General features: G+C 42.0%; 1 protein-coding gene across 1 annotated transcript; it reads left to right on the forward strand.

Annotated features, from left to right (window-relative positions):
* The first annotated feature begins 7,398 nt into the window (after positions 1–7,398).
* Positions 7,399–16,551, forward strand: LOC144610418 (peptidyl-prolyl cis-trans isomerase-like). Its single transcript, XM_078429075.1, has 6 exons — positions 7,399–7,566; positions 8,234–8,264; positions 11,478–11,566; positions 14,946–15,042; positions 15,454–15,529; positions 16,146–16,551. Exons 1-6 carry the CDS (start codon positions 7,498–7,500, stop codon positions 16,276–16,278), a joined length of 495 nt encoding a protein of 164 aa, XP_078285201.1. The 5' UTR covers positions 7,399–7,497; the 3' UTR covers positions 16,279–16,551.
* The last annotated feature ends 1,775 nt before the right edge of the window (positions 16,552–18,326 follow it).

Raw genomic sequence — 18,326 nt, forward strand, 5'->3', positions numbered from 1 at the left:
ACTTGACAGAAATGAAAACACCTTTGTATCAACTTTAAAATATCCTTCGTTATGTCTTATTGTTGTTAGATAAGTATTGTCAGAGTGAACTGCCTTCAGATTGACACAAAAAACTAGGGTTGGACAGTATACCTGGAGAAAAGGAATAGGTGATGTTTTGGGTCGAGAGCCTTCATCAGACTGAAGAAGGGTCTCGACCCGAAATGTCACCCATTCCTTCTCTCCAGAGATGGCTGCCCGTCCTGCTGAGTTCCCCCAGCATTTTGAATCTATAACCAATTCATCAGAGGCCAAGAGTTACACTGGGACTTCCTGGTGTTTACATTTTTATTACTTGCCAGCTTTTAACATTCATGAAATATTATTAGTTTTGACAATATTTTTTAAGAAGCTAGAAATGCAGCCCGCAAATCATGTTTCATTACCTCCTTTGACCTTAGTCTATTTCCTCACATTGCTTTGCAACTTACTGAGAAATCAGCTGTTACCATATAATTTTTGGGGTCCTCTGAGGTTTTTAAAAAATCCTTCTTTTGGTGCTGTCCTATATAAATACTGCTTCTCGACACGAAAAGGTGTAATGAATTTTGACTTCAGCTCTTCAGATAGAAAAACAGTGCTGAAAATATTCAGCAGGTCAGGCAGCATCCATGGAGAGAAACAGTTAATATTTCAGAATCATGACCCTTCATCAGAACCAGCACATTCTGACAGTAGAACAAAATGTTGAAGTAACTCAGCGGGACAGACAGCATCTCTGGAGAGAAGGAATGGGTGACGTTTCGGGTAGAGACCCTTCTTCAGACTGAATAAGGGTCTCAACCCGAAACGTCACACATTCTTTCTCTCTAGAGATGTTGCCTGTTACTTCAGCATTTTGTGTCTACCTTCAATTTTAAAGCAACATCTGCAGGTCTTTCCTACGCATTCTGACAGTAATTCTGTTTCCCTGCCTGATGCGCTATATCACATCACATGAGTGGTTGCATTCCCCCAAGGGAGGAAGAAGTCTGTGGATGGTATCGAGATGCGAGGCTGGAGATGATGTAGAAGTCAACAGCAGGAATATTGTTCCTTCTCCAAATTTCAATTCCTAATTCTCCTAAACTATTTAATGACCAGATTAGATCAGATGAGGGGAATATAGTGGAAAATCCACCTACTCCAGCACTGATTCTTGCACTTAATATACAAGTGCTCCCAACCCTCTGTCCTTGAACTTCCATATTCTCTGAGAGGTATAGTACTGTTGTGGTTAAGTTACTGACCTAGTAACCAGAGTTGTGGACGTGACCCATGGCCAATGAATTCAAATCCTACAATGGTAGCAGGGAAATATAAATGAAATGTGGTATTTTAGAAAATGTAATAACTATGATAGCAATGAGTTGTCATTATAAACCTATGTGGTTCACTAATGCCCTTAAAGCACACTTACCCACTGCCCTATATATGAACCTATATATATATATGTTAGATTAGAAAACATTACACAGAAGACAATTTCTGAACAGGTATTCCAGGTCAGGGGAGCATGATTGAGCCAAGACCATCACATCAGTGCACCATGAAACATTGACCAAAATACAGACAACCTGACCACCATGACAGATAGCCAATGCTGCATCTGTAGAGAATAATCAATTAAACTACAGCTTGCATCCAAGGTAGCGCCCAACCCCGGCCACTCTTAGAAATGGATCTGCAATCACACATTACAATCGCAACATTCTTTAAATCTCTACTCCTTCAGCTGCGCACTGAATGGCTCGATTGTAATCATATATTGTCATTCTGCTGACTGGTTAGTACACAACAAAAGGTTTTCACTGTACCTCGGTACATGTGACAATAAACTAAACTCAAACTCAATTCTTCATGAACAACAATGCATCTCACTCTGGTGCATCCATATGGCCAGTGTGGAAAACCAGTGGTTTGAAGTACCTATCCATTAATTAAGATCGATTGAATGCAGTGACACCAGTCTGAGGCGCATGTATTGGCGTCAGGCCACCTACTTGATTAAAGATAGACAAACATAGGAACTGGTTTATACAATCATAGTTCAAGCATTGCATTACGTTTTCTACTTAAACATAACTTATTGGGTTTGGTTAATTTCCCTCATTAAAAGATTCACTGTAAATTTGCTTTTAAATTGAAGAATAATAATGAACATTAATATATCTACAAGAGATACATAATTTTCCAATTATTTTCACCTCCACATTAGAGGCGTTTTCACTGCCCAGTAATTTGTAAATGAATGAGATTGATAATTTATATTACCCTGTGTGTGGGTGATATTTATTTAGCAACATATACTAACCAGAACTGCTGCTCTTTGATAAAACTATAAACTTAAAAGCAATGCTTCCAAAGAATTCCATCTAGCCTGATGGTCTGCATCCCAGGGTACTTAAGGAGGTGGCTCTAGAAATAGTGGAAGCATTGGAGATCATTTTTCAATGTTCTATAGATTCAGGATCAGTTCCTGTGGATTGGAGGATAGCAAATGTTATCCCACTTTTTAAGAAAGGAGGGAGAGAGAAAACAGGTAATTATAGACCAGTTAGTCTGACATCAGTGGTGGGGAAGATGCTGGAGTCAATTATAAAAGACGAAATTGCTGAGCATTTGGATAGCAGTAACGGGATCATTCCGAGTCAGCATGGATTTACGAAGGGGAAATCATGCTTGACAAATCTACTGGAATTTTTTGAGGATGTAACTAGGAAAATTGACAGGGGAGAGTCGGTGGATGTGGTGTACCTCGACTTTCAGAAAGCCTTCGACAAGGTCCCACATAGGAGATTAGTGGGCAAAATTAGAGCACATGGTATTGGGGGTAGGATAAATGGGTCCCTTTCGGAATGGCAGGCAGTGACCAGTGGGGTACCGCAAGGTTCGGTGCTAGGACCCCAGCTATTTACGATATACATTAATGACTTAGATGAAGGGATTAAAAGTACCATTAGCAAATTTGCAGATGATACTAAGCTGGGGGGTAGTGTGAATTGTGAGGAAGATGCAATAAGGCTGCAGGGTGACTTGGTCAGGTTGTGTGAGTGGGCGGATACATGGCAGATGCAGTTTAATGTAGATAAGTGTGAGGTTATTCACTTTGGAAGTAAGAATAGAAAGGCAGATTATTATCTGAATGGTGTCAAGTTAGGAAGAGGGGATGTTCAACGAGATCTGGGTGTCCTAGTGCATCAGTCACTGAAAGGAAGCATGCAGGTACAGCAGGCAGTGAAGAAAGCCAATGGAATGTTGGCCTTCATAACAAGAGGAGTTGAGTATAGGAGCAAAGAGGTCCTTCTACAGTTGTACCGGGCCCTGGTGAGACCGCACCTGGAGTACTGTGTGCAGTTTTGGTCTCCAAATTTGAGGAAGGATATTCTTGCTATTGAGGGCGTGCAGCGTAGGTTCACTAGGTTAATTCCCGGAATGGCGGGACTGTCGTATGTTGAAAGGCTGGAGCAATTAGGCTTGTATACACTGGAATTTAGAAGGATGAGGGGGGATCTTATTGAAACATATAAGATAATTAGGGGATTGGACACATTAGAGGCAGGAAACATGTTCCCAATGTTGGGGGAGTCCAGAACAAGGAGCCACAGTTTAAGAATAAGGGGTAGGCCATTTAGAACGGAGATGAGGAAGAACTTTTTCAGTCAGAGAGTGGTGAAGGTGTGGAATTCTCTGCCTCAGAAGGCAGTGGAGGCCAGTTCGTTGGATGCTTTCAAGAGAGAGCTGGATAGAGCTCTTAAGGATAACGGAGTGAGGGGGTATGGGGAGAAGGCAGGAACGGGGTACTGATTGAGAGTGATCAGCCATGATCGCATTGAATGGCGGTGCTGGCTCGAAGGGCTGAATGGCCTACTCCTGCACCTATTGTCTATTGTCTATTGAAACGTTAATTGCCTTGTTTGATCCTTTGAAAATAAAGGAATTTAGTGGTCATCAAAAGCATAGCAAAAAAAAGCCTTATGTCCTTTTTAAACTGGGTGAATTACCAATTGAACTTCAAGCTGACATCACAATGCCAAGTGTCACAGTTTGCCAAATTCTTAAAAGGGGAATTAAGTAGAGAAGAGACCAAAATTGCATAGCACTGGAAAATACGTGTGGGGATTACAATGTGCAATTAATCCACTTCTGCTTCATATGGTGCAGGCCACAGTTTTCATGATTTTACCTTCTAGGCAGCATTAAATATGCTCTTCATAGCTTGGCACATCCACTTATTTCAATTTCAGGAGCAACTAGCAATAGTTGAAGCTGGATAGTGGTAATATGCCAATACCTCTTAAAGAGGAGATGATCACTGATGGACACCATTCCAGAGCTTTGGGAAGGAAGGTGAAAAACCATGCAATAGCTAAATTTTAAGATGCAGTCTTCCATACATTATTATAGAGGGATCCTCAATTTGGCAAAGACCATAAAAGCTCTGATATATGGTCATGGAGCAGAGTAGAGGATGCACTTGAGATTGATGCCAGGAATGAAGCCAAGAACATGCATTAAATGCCACAAAAAGTTTAATGAACTACCATGTGTGGGCAATGAAGAAATCATCAAATCCCATCTCCCAACAACCACATCAAAAGTCTCACAAATCACCTCTTGATGTATACCTCAATCATTCATCTAAGAACAACATCAATCTAGGTTCTTACATAACATCCAGTTCCACCAATCGTTTGATCTGCATTTGAAACAAAACTATGATGTTTTCTGGAGCCAACTGGTCCTGGTTAAACCTAAACCTGGTTTCAATGAGTGAGTTATTGGTCAACAACACAATCCACAACAACCTCCCACGCTTTATTGATGATTGAGAGATTGGGCAGTACATAGGCCAGATTAGAATAAAAACAAAACGCTGTGAAAATCTCAGCAAGTCAGATAGCATCCTAAGGAAAGAAAAACAGTTAACATTTGAGGTCGAAAACCCTTCATCAGAATAAAGAAAGAGAAAACAAATTAGTCTAAATAGTAGAAATCTTAAGGAGGGTGTGCATTTGTTCTGGTTTTAGTAAATAAGCAATGGCTAGCAATTTTTCAGATAGAAACCAGTGAATATTATAATTGACTTGGAACACATGCCCCTTGCCCTGGAGTACAGCTCTTCATTCTCTACCTGGGATATTATCTGGTTCCTTTGCCATTAGTTCATCCAGTAATCTTTGCCATTCCTTGAGCTATTTCTTAGGGCGGCACGGTGGCGCAGCAGTAGAGTTGCTGCCTTACAGCACTTGTAGAGCCGGAGACCCGGGTTCGATCCTGACTACGGGTGCTGCCTGTACATAGTTTGTACGTTCTCCCTGTGACCGCGTTGGTTTTCTCCGAGATCTTCGGTTTCCTCCCACACACCAAGGACGTACAGGTTTGTAGGTTAATTGGCTTGGTATAAATATAAATTGTCCCTAGTGTGTGTAGGATAGTGTTAATGTGTGGGGATTGCTGGTCGGTGCGGACTCGGTGGGCCGAATAACACTGTATCTCTAAAACTAAAACACTAAACATTGGAGCAAATTAAATTGGCTGAAGACTGATTTTTGTGATGATGGAGATCTCTCAGCAGGAAACCTATTTCAATGACTAAACATTGTTTTAAATGCTACAGCTAAGCTTTTTAGCACAAATAATTAAGAAATTAGTGCAATACTCTGTATTATGCATCAGTGTACAGCCTCGAGAAATACAAACCACTGATTACGAAATAATGAACAATACTCCTTGACAGTGAAAAAAAAAATCGAGAGTACAAAATGAGGCTTGACATAAGTCCTGCTTTGAGTTCCTGTACCTTTCAGGAAGATGTTTCTGCAGAGTCTAAGGCAGCTTCTATTAGTCCATGGTATCAACAGGGCTCAAATAATGAAATAAGAAAGAATGATATCTACTTTCACAGCTAGGTATTGGTAAATGTCGAGTTAATCTTAAATGCTTCTTACTTAATGTGCCTTGATAAATACTGAGACAGAGTGAATGCATATTTCTGTTAGTATCCATGAGTTTACCATGGGTAAGACAGACTATCCAGTAGAAATAAAGAACTGCAGATGCTGGTTAACACACAAATACACACAGTGCTAGAGTAACCCAGCAAAACATCACCTATCCGTGTTCTCGAGAGATGCTGCTATCCATGTTTTCCAGAAATATGGCTATCCATGTTCTGCAGAGATGCTGCCTGACCTGCTGAGTTACTCCAGCACTTGGTGTACTTTCAGGCTCTATCCTATCCTGTTTTTTCCCCCTTATTGTGTAGGAACGAAATGCAGATGCTTGTTTAAACCGAAGATAGACATAAAAAGCTGGAGTAACTCAGCGGGTCAGGCAGCATCTCTGGAGAGAAGGAATGGGTTCTTCTTTTGTTCGTGTTTAAAATGATGGCCATGGTCAATAAGAGCCTTTGGATCCTTTTACACCCTGAAGCAAGATTTTGCTACAAAGTTCTCAAAGTTATTTGCAATGCCCTACATCTGTTTTTGTAATCTGGCTTCTTTTTATCGAGGTGAATTGATTCTGAGGTTCCAAAACGCAAGGCATCTTGACGAGAGTAAATCAGAGGAGCTGTTTAGCTCCGTCATTCGGTTGAACTGGAGAATATCCCTGAGCTGAGGGAGATGGTGTTGTAAAATTTGGCGAGGACACAAAGGCCGGGCAGCGCGGCCATGACGGGCCGGACGGAGAAGCTTCTGGAAGCCGCTCGAGCGACGGCCGCGCCAGGCAATGCCGCGCTTTTTCGCAGCCCCACTCCACGACGGACACTCCGACAAAGCAACTCATTTAAAAATAATTGATTTTTAAAAACAAAAGCCGTATTTAGACACTATTCTACCCCTCCCCCGTACACTGCAAAGTGGATCATTTTACGTAAATGCGAAGCGTTATTTATTTATTCATTCATCTTCACGTGTCATAGATCCACTTTTTTCTTGCAACTTTGGCTCACTTTATATATATAAAGTTTATCTATAATGCACATACAAATATATTTACATTTATTTGCAGGGATTTCCAGCCGATTTCGTGATAAAATGTAAGCAGATTTGTGACGACGTCCCTGGTTTTTTTTAGTTTAAATTTAATTGTCAATTGGGTAAGGAATTGGGATATAGAATAACGGAGGGTTTTAGATGCGTGGAATGTGCACATTTATATATTTTGCTTAAAGAGCAAGCGCTGCTTGCCGCGCGTCTGCGGGCAGCCGGGGCCGCGCGTCCAGCGGGACGGGGTCCGTTATGCCGCCGTGAGCCCGCCCCCGCGCGGTCTACCGCCCACCATTGGTCAACCTGTCCGTCCATCATCGGCTTCCTGCGAGGCGACTGGTTCACGCGACCGTCTGTCAGGCCGGGGGCGGGACGTGGACGCGGGATATAAGCGGAGCGGGCGGCTTTTCTCACCGACTTCACCCTGTCCACGGCGCGGCAATTTTGAGCGGTTGACACAAGGATAAATTTTAATTTCAAATAAAAAATGGGCAATCCTCGCGTCTTCTTCGACATTGGGTTTGAAAACCAGCTCGTGGGCCGCATCACTTTCGAGGTAAAAGCAGACATGATTCTACAATTGTCCCCGGAGGTGTGGGGGGGGGGGGTGGTTGTGGCCGGATGGCCGCAGCCAGGGTGTGGTCATGCGGTGTCGGGCGGCCTCGCCGCTCTCCTCTTTAGGTGTGATCTAGGCTGCTGTACCCGCGGTCTGAACATCAATGTTGAGGTTGAATGTGGACCCGCGTCCATTGGCCGGCGGGCGGGAGGTCGGTTGCCGCTGGCTCGTGGCGTCCCACCGGCGACAGATCGAGGCCCGCGCCGGCTCGTCTCTCCCCGGGCCACGTGTCGGGTGGCGTTCCCAGCCGTTCCTTTCCCACACCCTCGGCTTGCCGCACCGGTCTAACCACTTGCGAAAAAAAAATCCCGTTATGGAAAAAAAAACCGGTCTATTTCATAAAAGACGGAGCAGGATGGTGCTGGCGTTTGGTGATCGGGCGCCCAGGCTGGTGCCCGCCATTTTACAGATGGGTCTGTGCAAATGGCCCGCCGCCACCATGAACGCTCGCCCGAAGGCAGGTGCTGCAGCAGCTGTTGCATAAACCGGCGATAAATGCGACCTAAGATGTGATGGAATTTCTCTACCCACTTAAAAAAAATACAGCAACCGACTTTGCAGGTTATAAATCTGTTACTATAATTTTTCTTTTATTTCTACCCATTAGCTAAGGAGCGATGTAGTTCCAAAGACTGCAGGTGAGGATGATATTTCTATTATATATATATATATTCTATTATATTATATATTTCTATTTTTTTTAAAAATTGAATCCTTAAGTATTACTTCACTGCGGACGAATGGTTCTCTTGCCGCAACCTATCCGTGCATGACATCTGCATTTTGCTCGCATGGTTAGGAATTGTTGCCCATTGTAATTTCCTCGACATGGGCGGTGAGCTGCTGCTGCATTGAGTGATGAAGGAAATTGACAGTTTTTGCGGGTTTTCTATCAATGTGATATTTTTTTTCGACTTCGAACTTGGAGTAAAAAAATAAGTTAGCCTCTGAAATTAGGATAATGTCTATATATATATATGTATATATTACTAAAACTCATTGTTTGCACCCGAAATACAGTCAAAACAGCACACAATAGCGCAACAATTTTAGGCCCATCTTACTCACCATTCGCCTACGGTCTCGATTGATCAAGTTTTCTTACATTTTAAACGCAATTAACTTAATAAATGAACCCCACCCCTGCCGGGAGGACGGGCACCCATCTCGATGAGGCACGCGCCTGACCTTCCTCCTGTGGGCAGAGGGTCAAAGAAGATGGCCATCGCAGTCGACCTGCCGCTGCAGGAGAGGTTTGCACCCAACAGGTCCACGGTCGCTGGGGCCGAGGTGAGTGGTTCCCTCACCTGTCCACGGCCCCGGGTGAGACTCCCCGGCCCGGCAACGGATCCACGGGTCGTCGGTTGGACGGTTGCCGGGCACGCAGGAGAGGTTTAGACCCAACTAGGGTTGCCTGGCCCACAGGGGAGGTTTGTACCTAACGGGTCCACGCCCGTCTAGTATATCCAAAACGCATGACAAGAGACCTGGAAGCAATCAGCAGGTCATGCAGCATGTGGAAGGTGAAACACTTGAAGAAAGTTCATTGACCAAAAACATTGCATCATTGCACAGATGTCCATGGCATGTTATTTTAGATATTAATAAGTTTTGCAGCTCAAAAAAGTTATTTTGTTTGGGGTGGGGTAATTATAGACAATAGTTGCAGGAGTAGGCCATTCAATGCGATCATGGCTGATCACTCTCAATCAGTTTCCCGTTCCTGCCTTCTCCCCATACCCCCGCACTCCGCTATCCTTAAGAGCTCTATCCAGCTCTCTTGAAAGCATCCAACGAACTGGCCTCCACTGCCTTCTGAGGCAGAGAATTCCACACCTTCACCACTCTCTGACTGAAAAAGTTCTTCCTCATCTCCGTTCTAAATGGCCTACCCCTTATTCTTAAACTGTGGTCCCTTGTTCTGGACTCCCCCAACATTGGGAACATGTTTCCTGCCTCTAATGTGTCCAATCCCCTAATTATCTTATATGTTTCAATAAGATCCCCCCCTCATCCTTCTAAATTCCAGTGTATACAAGCCTAATTGCTCCAGCCTTTCAACATACTTTTAAACTATTCTGAATGTAGAGTTTTGGGCAGATTGAATTGAACTAAAGCATGGTAATATATAACCATATAACAACTACAGCACGGAAACAGGCCCGTTCGGCCCTACCAGTCCACGCCGACCACTCTCCCTGACCTAGTCTCATCTACCTGCACTCAGACCATAACCCTCTAATCCCCTCTTATCCATATACCTATCCAATTTACTCTTAAATAATAAAATCGAGCCTGCCTCCACCACTTCCACTGGAAGCCCATTCCATACAGCCACCACCCTCTGAGTAAAGAAGTTACCCCTCATGTTACCCCTAAACTTTTGTCCCTCAATTCTGAAGCTATGTCCCCTTGTTGGAATCTTTCCCACTCTCAAAGGGAAAAGCCTACCCACGTCAACTCTGTCCGTCCCTCTCAAAATTTTAAAAGCCTCTATCAAGTCCCCCCTCAACCTTCTACGCTCCAAAGAATAAAGACTGTTCAACCTCTCTGTAGCTTAAGTGCTGAAACCCAGGCAACATTCTAGTAAATCTCCTCTGTACCATCTCCATTTTGTCGACATCCTTCCTATAATTTGGCGACCAGAACTGCACACCATACTCCAGATTCGGCCCTGTACAATTTTAACATTACATCCCAACTTCTATACTCGATGCTCTGATTTATAAAGGCAAGCATACCAAATGCCTTCTTCACCACCCTATCCACATGGGATTCCACCTTCAGGGAACAATGCACAGTTATTCCCAGATCCCTCTGTTCCACTGCATTCCTCAATTCCCTACCATTTAGCCTGTACGTCCTATTTTGATTTGTCCTACCAAAATGCAGCACCTCACACTTATCAGCATTAAACTCCATCTGCCATCTTTCAGCCCACCCTTCCAAAAGGCCCAAGTCTCTGTAGACTTTGAAACTCTACTTCATTATTAACTACACCACCTATCTTAGTATCATCTGCATATTTACTAATCCAATTTGCCACACCATCATCCAGATCATTAATGTAAATGACAAACAACAGTGGACCCAACACAGATCCTTGGGGTACTCCACTAGACACTGGCCTCCAACCTGACATACAATTGTCAACCATTACCCTCTGGTATCTCCCATTCAGCCATTGTTGAATCCATCTTGCAACCTCACTATTAATACCCAATGATTTAACCTTCTTAATCAACCTTCCATGTGGAACCTTGTCAAATGCCTTACTGAAGTCCATATAGACAACATCCACAGCCTTGCCCTTATCAATTTCCCTGGTAACCTCTTCAAAAAATTCAAGAAGATTAGTCAAACATGACCTTCCAGGCACAAATCCATGTTGACTGTTTCTAATCAGGCCTTGTTTATCCAAATAATTATATACATTGTCCCTAAGTATTTTTTCCATTAATTTTCCCACCACAGACGTCAAACTAACAGGTCTATAATTGCTAGGTTTACTTTTAGAACCTTTTTTAAACAAAGGCACAACATGCGCAATGCACCAATCTTCCGGCACCATCCCCGTTTCTAATGACGTTTGAAATATTTCCGTCATAGCCCCTGCTATTTCTGCACTAACTTCCCTCAATGTCCTAGGGAATATCCTATCAGGACCTGGAGACTTATCCACTTTTATATTTTTCAAAATATAATATACATTATAGTATTGTCTGAAATTTAAATCTAAAGCTTGAGTTTGGAAGTGGGGTGCAGTGTTGGGATAGTCATGAATGCGGTCATTCAGTTGTGTGTCTTGACGGTTGTAGCTTGCTCATTCTGTTACCTGTCTATTTAAATAGAGAACTTCCGTGTGCTTTGCACCAAACCAAAGGGTGAAGGGTTTAAGGGATCAGTATTCCACCGAATAATTCCTGATTTTATGTGCCAGGTAAGTACATGCCTAAACCTTTAAAAATTGGTAACTTTTTTCTTGTAATGATTTCAAGCATATTTCTAATTTCAGTATGCTGGGATCTTTTGTAAAAATTGTTGTAATGTCAATCACAGTTTAAGCAGTTGGGGCATGTTTAAAGCTGGCCTCTAATTTTGGCCTCTTGGGAAGCAGGTGTTGGGAACTTTGTGCCATTGATGACTTGAACTTGGTGGCTCTCTGGGGTAATGAATTCCAATGGAATTAATACCTTAAAAATAGGTGTTGCCCTCTTGTGTTTCTGCCTAACCATCTTAGCATCTACCCTAGCTAACATTGTTTCTAGGCTATCCAGTATTTCTCAAGAGATGATGCTATTGACTCCCAATCCTTGTCTGAACCATGCTTCACTTGGGGCCACAAGATAACATGGCACTATGTCAGTAAATGTAGTTATATCAGGTCTTCCCCATTTTCATACTGTTTGTTGTAGTAAAGACTGGTATTTTACTTTGCCAATTAATTGCACGGTAACTTTGTTCACTGCCTTTGTTCACCTACCTTCTTTAAGAAAAAAAAAGTTATTCTTGGATATCTGTAAATAACTTTCCAATTTGGTGCGCAGTCCTTGACAAAGTCTTGTGTGGTGTGTGTATGTACGATGAATGACCTGGCTCTTTCATCTGTAGTCCCATTACCATCCATTGTGTTTGGCTTTATCACTTTAATAAATCTCTCATTTCCTCAACACATTTGGTTTACCGCCTTGTGGTTTCCTAATTTCTTCCCTTCATATTTTGTTTATTGATTCTCCTCTGTTTCTACGGGGCCAACATGTGATTTTGATGCTTTTAATATACTCTCAGAGACTACTATCATTTCTTACTGGTTTCTCTTGCATCTAAAATGTTTCCATTTGTCAATATCATAGACTTTTAAAATGCAACAGGTGACCCCATACCATATGACGGACAATCGCCTGTGCAGAATTTGCAAATTCAGAAGGGCCTTGGCCCCAAAGGTCGTCCATTCCTTCTCTCCAGAGATGCTGCCTGTCCTGCTGTTACTCCAGCATTTTGTATCTTTGCAAATTTGAGATATGGAATAAAAATTGCTCCAGGAATTTTTGATTGGTTTATTAGCACTTCACACTTTTCACCTCCTGTATCTTGACAAGGGCGGCACGGTAGCGCAGCGGTAGAGTTGCTGCTTTACAGCGAATGCAGCGCCGGAGACTCAGGTTCGATCCTGACTACGGGTGCTGCACTGTAAGGAGTTTGTACGTTCTCCCCGTGACCTGCGTGGGTTTTCTCCCACACTCCAAAGACGTACAGGTATGTAGGTTAATTGGCTGGGTAAATGTAAAAATTGTCCCTAGTGGGTGTAGGATAGTGTTAATGTACAGGGATCGCTGGGCGGCACGGACTTGGTGGGCCGAAAAGGCCTGTTTCCGGCTGTATATATATGATATGATGATATGATATGATGAATGCAGGTGACGTAGCTTTATCTTACAGAAGATTGTGATTATGGCCCATTTTTCAATGAGTGCATTCCCTGTGACTTGTGCGTTCGGGACTTGTAGGAGGCTGTGGAGAGGCCCTTTTTCATGCTGTTATCTGAGCAGGAAACAAATGATTTTAAGGTGTTGTGTTTAATATGCAAATTAACAATGAGCTTATTGATGGAAAGGTTTTCCTTTTGACAGGGATGATAAAACTTTTTAAATTGTTCAAGTTTTGAGATTTATTTAGGAGGAATTGGTCCATTGAGTAAGATCTGGTCAGTTCTTTAATTGGACTGTACCTTCCACTATACATTGTTCCCTTTAATCCTGTATCTGCATTGTGGATGGCTTGATTGTAATCATTCATGTCAGGATAGCACACAACGAAAAAGCTTTTCACTGTACCTTGGTACAGGTGACAATAACCTAAATTGGAAAGTAGTTAACTTTGTAGGTCAGTGTTGATTACATTGTATTCCGGTAATCAAATAAGATGGTTTCTGGCAGAGTGATCGTGACATGGTTCTGAAGGTGCTGAGTGATTGAAGTAGACTTCAGAGATATGTTGGCAAATTGAACTGTAGAGTTTGCTTTTGCAGCAAAAAAAACACTGACTGACCATATCTCCCAGCCACGAGAGCATTAGTGATGGGCCATGGAGCTGCATTCACTTGGAATTATTCCTTGAAAATGGTGGATCTCTCTGAAGAGTAGCATGGCAGTGATTCTGATGTGTGCTGTTGTATCCAGTGCAATTATATTGTGGTTACCACTTGTGTTTGTTTCTGAATAGCTCAAATATCAGACTAGTAAGCAAATAATAATACGTCATGTGGAAATAATGATTTGTGTGTTCCACCATGGGTGGTAAGGTTAATGTTTGAGGCTTTAGATAAGATGCTGGCTGAGAAATTAAGTTAAATTGTTCTGGGCAGGAATGTTATGGACAAAGCTTGGAGTAGTGAAATTGAATAGAATAACTAGTACTTGAATGGGACATAAAGTTGGGTGCCATTTTGGGAAGTTGAATGTCGTATAGGTGTCAACTCAGAATATTGGATGGTATAGATGAGATAGGCCAATTTCTGTGGAATAGGATTCCATAATGAAGGCAGCTTGAATTATTTAGAATCTTTGTGACTGAAACATACAGCACACAGACAGGCCCTTTGGGTTAACCTCTCCTTTGCAGTCAAGATGCTCACCTAAACTAGCCTCATTTGCCTTAGACCCATTTTTTGCAGGTGGATCTGACATTTTGATGCTGCCTGACTTCCAGTGCTTTTTTTCCTTCCTGATTCTAGCATCTATAGTTTCTTGTGTATTCTCCCATCTTCTGCACTTTTCAGCTAATGGGATTTTTTCAATAGCAGAGCGACCAGAACTACAGCCCACTCAAATGTGGTCTTGCCGATGTCTTGTACAACTGAAATATAACATCCCAGATTCTATACACAATGCTCTGAGTGAAGGCCGGCCGGCAAGCTAAAACCCGCCTTTGCCACCCTGTCTGCCTATGGTGATACTTTCATGGGATTGTGTTCTTGTACTCCTAGGTCCCTCTGTTCTACAAAACTCCCCAGGGTCCACACAGGAAAGCCCAGTCTATTTTATGCCATGACTTATCTTTTCATTTGTTTACTATTATGATTTTTTTGGGAGCTATTTCCGTTCTCTGCAGTTACTGCTGGATGTTGATTTGGAATTAAAGATCTACTGTTCAACTCTTCAGGTAGATTGGCACTGGGATTCAGATGAACAAGTAGCTTGAATCCTAATTTCATCTTAACCTCGGTTCATTTAATGTTACATGGTTTAAAATTAGTAGAAGAATTGTTCCTAATGGCATTTTTGAGTAATTTACAAGTCGGGCTGTCCTGATTTCTACAGGGTGGAGATTTCACAAAAGGCAATGGCACTGGTGGCAAATCAATCTATGGTAACAAATTTCCAGATGAGAACTTCACACTTAAACATGAAGCACCAGGTGAGTGGGCAAACTACAATTCTTTTTGGTTTTAATGTAACAGATTTTTTTGGATGGGGATGGGCATCTACTATTTTTACATTGAGTTGCAATTCTTTTGAATTTGCATATAAATTGCCTGATTGGAGCTACATTTTCTAACTCTACTTGGAATACAGTTCAGGTGTAAAAGAGTGGGTGTGGTCCTATGATTCCCAAATGGGGAGTTGGTTGAAAATAATGGAGGTGGGATATCCAGTGAATCCTGGGGAATGAATACTAATATCTAATAACAATACCAGGGATCAACCCAAAGGCTGTCTAATCCTGGGGTACTAAATAATGTTTCTTTTATTGGTGTGAAGAAAATTATATTTTATGTTCATTCTGACATGTGCATTTTTAAAGAATTTGATATGGTGTTTTTCCCAGGAACATTGTCAATGGCAAATGCTGGGCCCAATACAAATGGATCACAATTTTTTATCTGTACTGCAAAAACCACCTGGTAAGTTATTTCTGGTGCTGTAGAGGCATTTGTGTTATAGTATTGACTGAGGTGTGAGTTGTTTGGAATTGATTGCCCTTTCGTAGTGTGCTCCAGGGTGTACGATGTCCAGTTTTGAAATATTAAACATGGATATGGATAAGTGCAATCGTAGAATCTTAGTTTAGTCCACTCCTGTGTGTGTTTGTAGGACATCTACATGAGCCAGGGCTACATCAGTCCAACAGTTGCAAATACAACTTACACTGAACTTTACAATGTTCAAATGGCAAGTAAACTGAAGCAAACTATGATAGTTATAACAGTGCTGTATTTCAGCAAGGAATGTTCAAATGGAAAGCTACTGACTATCCTGGGGCATAAATCTACTTCAGTTAGTTTGTGTGAAAATAAACACTTGGCTGACATGGTATTAACTCTTTATGGGGCTAATTATGCTTTAAATCCCTTGTAGATGTTTTTCCTTTGGCTCCTTTCAAATTTTAATTCTGTCTATTTACATCACTTGTTTCCAGGTGAATTTCAGATCAAGACCACTCTTTTACTAATGTGAGATTTTAAAAATATGTGTCTTGCTATGTCAACAGAATATTAATCCACCTTTTGTATTTTTCAGGTTGGATGGAAAGCATGTTGTGTTTGGGATTGTCGTAGAAGGCATGAATATTGTGAAACAAATGGAATCAAAGGGAAGTCAAAGTGGAAAGACAAGTGTTGTTGTTAGTATTATTGACTGTGGTATGGCATGATGGAGCCATTCCTAATAGCTGTTCAAGCAAAGTCTCTACCCAATAGTATTGTCATAAAGATGGCAGATTCAAATTGTCAAGTTAATTATGTGATTTGTACATTTCCAAACAACCTGAGACTTTTGACCAGGTTGGTCTAACCCATCAATTTAGTGATCTGTGGTAGTGCTTGGCATCATTTAACTTTCTGGTGTATAATGGAACTAACTTCATTCATTTTAGCCTTGCACTAAAACACTTCATTCAAATAAAATTATACACTTGCTCACCAAACTTGCTCTTACTTGTTTAAATTGATTCCAACATTTTATACTCCTGTACCAAGACACTGTGAAAAGCTATTGTGTGCTTTCTAGTTAAATCATACCATGAATACAAGTGTGTGAGTAAAAGGGTGGGAAAATTGTGATGGATTATAGTAGATCAGGTGGCACAGCAGCAGAGTTAATGCCTTGGTGCCAGAGACCCAGTTTTAATCCTGGCTACAGGTGTTGTTTGCACAGAGTTTGACTTGGGTTCTCCAGGTGATCCGATTTCCTCCTACACTCAACAACTACATTTTGTACATTAATTGGCTTTTGTAAGTTGTTCCTAGTGTGTAGGATATTGCCAGTGTACAGGGTGATTGCTGGTTAGCAAACTCAAACTCAAGTAAATCTTGCAACTTTCATACCGATTTGGTATGAAGATACTAAGTCTGGCACTGGATTGATATAGGGGTTAAAGTTGGTTTCTTTCACAAACACCATTGGGCTGCGTTATTCTACGTTGTTGTCAAACTGTCCAACCAAAGGTGTTTTTATTTATTTATTAGTGTCATCACACAGCTGTTTGCCAATAATGAGCAAATCTTAGTGCCAAGTCAATAGACAATAGGTACAGAAGTAGGTCATTTGGCCCTTCGAGCCAGCACCAGCACTGATTCACAATCAGTGCTACCTGTTCCTGCCCTCTCGCCATACCCCCTGACTCCGCTATCATTAAGAGCTCTATCTAACTCACTTGAAAGCATCCAGACAATTGGCCTCCACTGCCTTCTGAGACAGAGAATTCCACCGATTTACAACACTCTTGAGTGAAAAAGTTTTTCCTCGTTTCCGTTCTAAATGGCCTACCCCTTATTCTTAAACTGGCCCCTGATTCTGGACTCCCCCAAAATTGGGAACATGTTTCCTGCCTCTAGTGTGTCCAATCCCTTAATAATCTTACGTTTCAATAAGATCCTCTCTCATCCTTCTAAATTCCGGTGTATACAAGCCTAGTCGCTCCAGTCTTTCAACATATGACGGTCCTGCCATTCCGGGAATTAACCTAGTGAACCTACGTCGTTGGCCTCTGCAAGATCCTCTACAGTGCATGTGTCGTGCAGCATGTCACAGCTCAGGAGTGTTCCATAGTTTGGAGGCCACGTCCGCACTTGCCGTCTGCCGCATCTTCAGTATATCCCCACTTCAGCATGTTCGATTTGTTCCTCCCCATGCCTGTCCACAGTCTGTTGAGAATGCGCCAGGTTATCCACGGTTGGTCGGAACCTGGTGGGAGTTTCTCAGAGGGATCGTCTGCCATGTGAGTGTCTTCTGGAGATTTCTCTAGTCTCTTACCAGAGCCATAGTTCTCGTCACGGTCCCTGTCAGATTCTAAAAGTATATGCGAATCCTGCTACCACACCACACACTGTATCCATCGCTACCAATGATGTTGTTAAGATCCTGCAGGTCTTCCTTGACAAAACTACACAAGATATGTTGTAAAAAGTAAAATCTTGCTTTCTCTGCCTCCTACACTCGGCTCCAGTCCAGGCATAACAAATCATTAAAATATCTCATGCAACATATAATTAGGAAAGTAAATTTATTGGCCAAAATTCTCTGGATTTGGGGATGGTTTCATTGGATTGGAAATGTGTCTGAATCTATTTTACAACTATTTGCCTAGTACTGCTTCTCTGGTGACTAACTGTCCCCAAATTCCTGATTTGCAACTATTTCTGTAATGTTCATTGTATCCTCAAAAGCAAAGACATTCAAAATAACGTTTAATTCTAGTTC

This window comes from Rhinoraja longicauda, chromosome 36, assembly GCF_053455715.1.
Source record: "Rhinoraja longicauda isolate Sanriku21f chromosome 36, sRhiLon1.1, whole genome shotgun sequence".
NCBI classification, from domain to species: domain Eukaryota; kingdom Metazoa; phylum Chordata; class Chondrichthyes; order Rajiformes; family Arhynchobatidae; genus Rhinoraja; species Rhinoraja longicauda.

Excerpts from the sequence above, each read along its gene's own strand:
- LOC144610418 (XM_078429075.1), top strand. The coding sequence starts at position 7,498 with ATGGGCAATCCTCGCGTCTTCTTCGACATTGGGTTTGAAAACCAGCTC. Across the intron at positions 8,265-11,477 it reads TGTAGTTCCAAAGACTGCAG|AGAACTTCCGTGTGCTTTGC; the intron begins GTGAGGATGATA and ends CTATTTAAATAG. Across the intron at positions 15,043-15,453 it reads ACTTAAACATGAAGCACCAG|GAACATTGTCAATGGCAAAT; the intron begins GTGAGTGGGCAA and ends TGTTTTTCCCAG.